Source organism: Suricata suricatta, chromosome 12 (assembly GCF_006229205.1).
Source record: "Suricata suricatta isolate VVHF042 chromosome 12, meerkat_22Aug2017_6uvM2_HiC, whole genome shotgun sequence".
Classification (NCBI taxonomy): Eukaryota; Metazoa; Chordata; class Mammalia; order Carnivora; family Herpestidae; genus Suricata; species Suricata suricatta.
In genome coordinates, this window is record NC_043711.1 from 4,918,228 (window position 1) to 4,923,543 (window position 5,316).

At 53.9% G+C, this 5,316-nt stretch overlaps 1 protein-coding gene across 1 annotated transcript in view; it reads left to right on the forward strand.

Annotated features, from left to right (window-relative positions):
• ACTL9 (actin like 9) overlaps positions 1-806 on the forward strand; it is a 1,276-nt gene extending 470 nt beyond the window's left edge. Inside the window, 1 exon segment of the mRNA XM_029918244.1 lies at positions 1-806. This exon segment is cut by the window's left edge and continues 100 nt beyond it. Coding sequence (XP_029774104.1) covers positions 1-780 — 780 coding nt within the window. The 3' untranslated portion in view covers positions 781-806.
• The last annotated feature ends 4,510 nt before the right edge of the window (positions 807-5,316 follow it).

Sequence of the window (5,316 nt, forward strand, 5' to 3'; positions counted from 1 at the left end):
TTCAGCCCCGCCACCAACCGCGAGAAGCTGGTGGAGGTGGCCTTCGAGGCGCTGCGCGCCCCGGCCGTGTACGTGTGCTCGCAGTCGGTGCTGTCGGTCTACGCGCACGGGCGCGTCAGCGGGCTGGTGCTGGACTCCGGCCACGGGGTCACCTGCGCGGCGCCGGTGTTCCAGGGCTACAGCCTGCCGCACGCCATCGAGCGCCTGGACCTGGCAGGCGCGCACCTGACCGCCTTCCTGGCGGAGGCGTTCCGCGGCTCAGGCCTGCCGCTGGGCCAGCACGACCTGGACGCGGTCGAGGCCGTCAAGCACCGCTACTGCTACGTGGCGACCGACTTCCGGCAGGAGCCTGCGCGCCGCCGGAGCCTGACGCTGCCCGACGGGCGGACGGTGACGCTGGGCAAGGAGCTGTGCCAGTGCCCCGAGCTGCTGTTCAGCCCCCCGGAGATGCCGGGGCTGTCGCCCGCGGGCGTCCCCGCCATGGCCACGCAGAGCCTTCGCAAGGTGCCCCCCGAGGCGCGCGCGGACGTGGCCCGGAACGTGCTGCTCTGCGGCGGCTCCTCGCTCTTCCCCGGGTTCGAGGGCCGCTTCCGGGCCGAGCTGCTGCGCACTCAGCCCGCGGAGGCCCACGTGGTGGTACCGGCGCAGCCTACCAGAAACTTCTCCGTGTGGTTAGGGGGCTCCATCCTGGCCTCGCTGCGCGCCTTCCAGTCCTGCTGGGTCCTGCGGGAGCAGTACGAGGAGCAGGGACCCCACATCGTGTACCGCAAATGCTACTGACCCGGGCGGCGCGGGGGGAGGGGAGCTGCGGGGGGCGGGGGCGGCACTAAAGCTTCCAGTACCCAGCCGGCTCTGTCCTGACCTAACCCGGGGCCCAGCCCGGTCGGCTCCGGACCCACCCCGACGCACCCTGGGTTCTGACCCCACCGAGGTCGGCCTCCCAGACCTCCCGGTTCTTTCCAGCAGCAGAGGCAAGGCCGCCCCGCCCAGGAGGTTACGGGGTCGTGCGGCGCAGCTTCCCATTCTCCCCACAAGGGGGCAGCACCTCCAAGCTCGAGGCGCCCGGACCGGGCATCAGTTTTAGAACCACAAAGACTGCAACACAGCAGTCCTCCCCGACCTCAAGCGAGACCCACCCCACACAGTGTCGGGGCTCTGCCAGCCACACCCCCCCACCCCCCACACAGGGAAGGGATGTGGGCCAGGCTGGGTCCTGATGCTACAGGAAGTGAGGAGAAGCAGAACCCCCGCCCCACCCTCACCCCCGTTAGACCACACCGAGGTCTCCCCAGCTCCAAACCTTCCATGACCAGGAATTCTCTGTCTCATAGCATGTACCCCTCCCCTTGGCACACACACACCCCCCCAATAGGGAACAGGCTCCCTCGTGTCTGCTGTTAGGAAATTCACCTCCTCCGGGGAGTTGTAGGTAAACCTCTACACTCCGCCTGCCCCACACCCTCCCCACACCCCTGCGGAGCAGCTGAGGACACCGGAGACCCTGAGCTTCACCATGCCCGCACACACCCCTGGAGTGCGGGATCCCTCCATGAGGATGGCGCGGGGCGGGGGGGGGCGGAGGGCTCCGTCCCGCACAGGCTGTGTGCACTCCTGGCCTGGGTCCATACCATGTGCTACAAAAGTAGGGTTTAAGGAGATCAGTGTTTGCCAAGTTGACAAGAAGTGGTAAAATCTTGCTGTCAACTTGACTAGGCTACAGTGCCAATATTTGATCAAACACCATTCTAGATGTTGCCAGGAAGGTGGTTTTTTTTTTCAATGAGATCAACATTTAAATCATAGACTTTGAGTAAACCAGACTACCCCCCCTCATAGTCTAATCAGTTGAAGGCCTTAAGAGAACAAAAACTAACCTCCCCCAGGAAAGAAGGGATTTTGCCAGACAACTGTTGCCTTTGGATTCAAACTGCAACTCTTCCTGGGTCTCCAGCCTTCGAGCCTACTCTACAGATTTTTTAAATTTTTTTTAATGTTTTTAATTTATTTTTTGAGAGACAGAGAGAGACAGCGCGAGCAGGGGAGGGTCAGAGAGAGAGGGAGACACAGAATCTAAAGCAGGCTCCAGGCTGACGTAGGGCTCATACCCACAACTGTGAGATCATGACCTGAGCCGAAGCCGGACACTTAACTGACTGAGCCACCCAGGCGCCCCCTACTCTACAGATTTTATGTCACCTTCCACAACCATGTGACCAGTTCCAGAAAATAAATCTGTCTTTTGTTACATGTGCATCTTCTTGGTTCCTTTTGTCTGGAGAACCCTGACTCAGATCCATGCCCAGCCCCCTTCCTACCTCAGGGCTTTTGCACTTGCTGTTCCCTGTCCTCAGAGGTCTCCTTCCCACCTCCCACCTTGTCAAAGGCACAGATACAAAGCTCAGATCCCATAAAAGGCATAATTGAAGCTGTTGACTTTATGTAAACATCAAAAAAAATCTGCAAAGTAAAAATCACCCTGAATAAAATCAAGACAGAAGACAATATTAAAAACAAAACAAATTAACAGTTTGATTTTCTTTTTTGTGGGTTTCATTTTGTTTTTTGTTTTTCACTTCTTTTTCACTTTTTCACTTTTTCTTCTTAAGAAGACTTCACATCCAGCATGGAGCTCAACGCAGGGCTTGAACTCACAACCCTGGGATCAAAACCTCAGCTGAGATCAAGAGTCAGATGCTCAACCGACCGAGCCACCCAGGGACCCCAGTAATAAATAACTTTCAAATAACAAATGGAGAAAACGACAACTTGTAACACAAAGGGAAAATGTTCGTAATATATAAAGAGCTCTTGGAAAGAATCAATAAGAAAAAAAATATTACAACAGAGCATGGGAAAGTTAGCAAAGGATGTGAAACTTGAGTTCACAGAACAAGACAGATGGTTCTCTCACCCAGGAGAAGACGCTCGGCCTCAGGAGGGAAATGAACATGAACTCGATACCATAATACCATTTTTAACCCATCAGATCGGCAAAGATCAAAAGGCTTGATAACACTCCCTGGTGGCGAGGCTGTGAGGAGACTGGCATTCTCTTACCTTGGTGATGAGGAAGGAAGCTGGTGCCACCCCGATGTGGGGCACGTCACAGTCACTACCTAAATGACACATGCACACACCTGTGGCCAAGCGATGGCGCTTCCAGGAATTTCTCCGTCAGATACAATGGCTCCTGCGCAAAATGTGGCAAATGCACTTCTCTGCCCCGCAGCTCCTTGCGGTGGTGACCGTGCAGCGTGGCCGTCCGAACAGGTTAAAGTTATGTCCTCAGACATAAACGCTTCACGACTGTAAAATGGGTACGTGGAGGTTTGCTTGAAAATACACAGCACGTCTCTGGAAGATTTCACAAGAAACCTGAATTGTGGCTTTTTCTAGAAGTTTCCTCAAGTCCCGTCCCAAGGCGCAACCACTATTAGACATGTTTTCCCTCATTGTCCCCCATGAAAGTTTAACAGCGCAGACCGACTGTGTGTCTGTTTATATTCCTATGTGAATCTGTGCTTTAGACATGAAAATGCATTTTCCCCACCCCCCCCCAGAACTAATTTTTACCCGCTGGGGGCAAGAGTACCTCCACTGAGTGATGATGCTCTTGGGAGGGTCACCTGGGGTCAAGGCCAGCAGGGGATTTCCCACTGCCTGCCTGTTGGAAGCGGTCAGATTTTGAATCATGTGATTATATATATGTATTTTTAATATGGATGTTTCCTTTATGTTCCTCTGGCATCCAGCCAGGCAGGTCCAGCGGTGATCTCTGCCTTGTTTGATGCTTTGTTCATGAAAGGCGTCCCCCTCCAGGACCCATGCACCCAGCACTGAGTCGAGTCCAGGAGCTGTTTGTTGAATGACTGAATGAATGAACCAGGATTTCAGCTGAGCTTAGAGGAATCCTCCTCCTATGTGAGGGTCCTTCCCTCTCCTTTGCTGAATTGGAGTCAGACAGGCCTGCGTTCGAGTCATACCTCCTCACGTGCTCTGTGGCCTTGGACAAGTGACCTGACCTCTCTGAGCCTCACTCGATATGCACCTGTAAAATGAGGGTGGCATCAGTGCTCACTTCAGGGGGGGCCATTATGAGGACTGAGCACAACACGGGTGCTCCGGGAAGTGTGGAAGGACACATCGAAAGCTGTGTCGTCTTTGGGGCTGCGTGAGGGGGGGCAGGCTTTCACATTTACTCTGGGTATTAATGTACTAGAATGTTCTACAATGTGTTGGAACTGTATTGTATTGGTAATGTATTGGAATGTTCTACAATGCAAATGCCCCATACAAATAATTTCATAAAACCATTTCTAGTAATGCATAAGAACCTAATGTGCTTGGTATACAGTTGGGGCCAAATAGATGGTGATGGGGCTGCTGTTTGAACTAGATAGTGCCAGAAACGGCCCCAAGCCTTCTAGTCAGCCAGTCGGCTGGCAACCACAGGCTTAAACAAAAAGAGGATCCACCAGGTCACTGCCAGGGTCTGGCCCCAGGTTCAGACCTTCTGTTCTTTGGGGGGCCCAGGGGTGCATGTATTTGCAGGAGATGGGGCCATCCCACCAGGCAAAGCACAGACTGGGTAGGACGAGGGTGGGCAGGCCAGGGACACGGGCACAGGGCAGCATCCACGCTCGTCTGTGTGTTAAAATGTGACAGCTTTGGGCCGCCTGGGGGGCTCAGTCGGTTGCGCGTCCAACTTCAGCTCAGGTCATGATCTCATAGTTCGTGAGTTTGAGCCCCGCTGCCGTCAGCCCAGAGCCCACTTTGGATCCTCTGCCTATCTCTCTCCCTGCCCCACCCCTGCTTGCACTCTCGCAAAAATAAATAAAACTTTATGCAAATGACATATCGGATAAAGGGCTAGTATCCAAAATCTACAAGGAGCTCACCAAACTCCACGCCCAAAAAATGAATAATCCAGTGAAGAAATGGGCAAAAGACCTGAACAGACACGTCTCCAAAGAGGACATCCAGATGGCCAACAGGCACATGAAACGATGCTCAGCGTCACTCATCATCAGGGAAACACAAATCAAAACCACACTGAGATACCACCTCACACCAGAGTGGCTAAAATGAACAAAACAGGAAACTATAGATGCTGGCGAGGGTGTGGAGAGGCGGGCACCCTCCTACACTGTTGGTGGGAATGTAAACTAGTGCAGCCTCTCTGGACAAGTGTGGAGACTCCTCAAAAAACTATCAATAGAACTCCCCTATGACCCAGCAATAGCCCTGCTAGGGATTTACCCGAAGGATACAGAAGTGCTGATGCATAGGAACACATGTACCCCAATGTTCATAGCG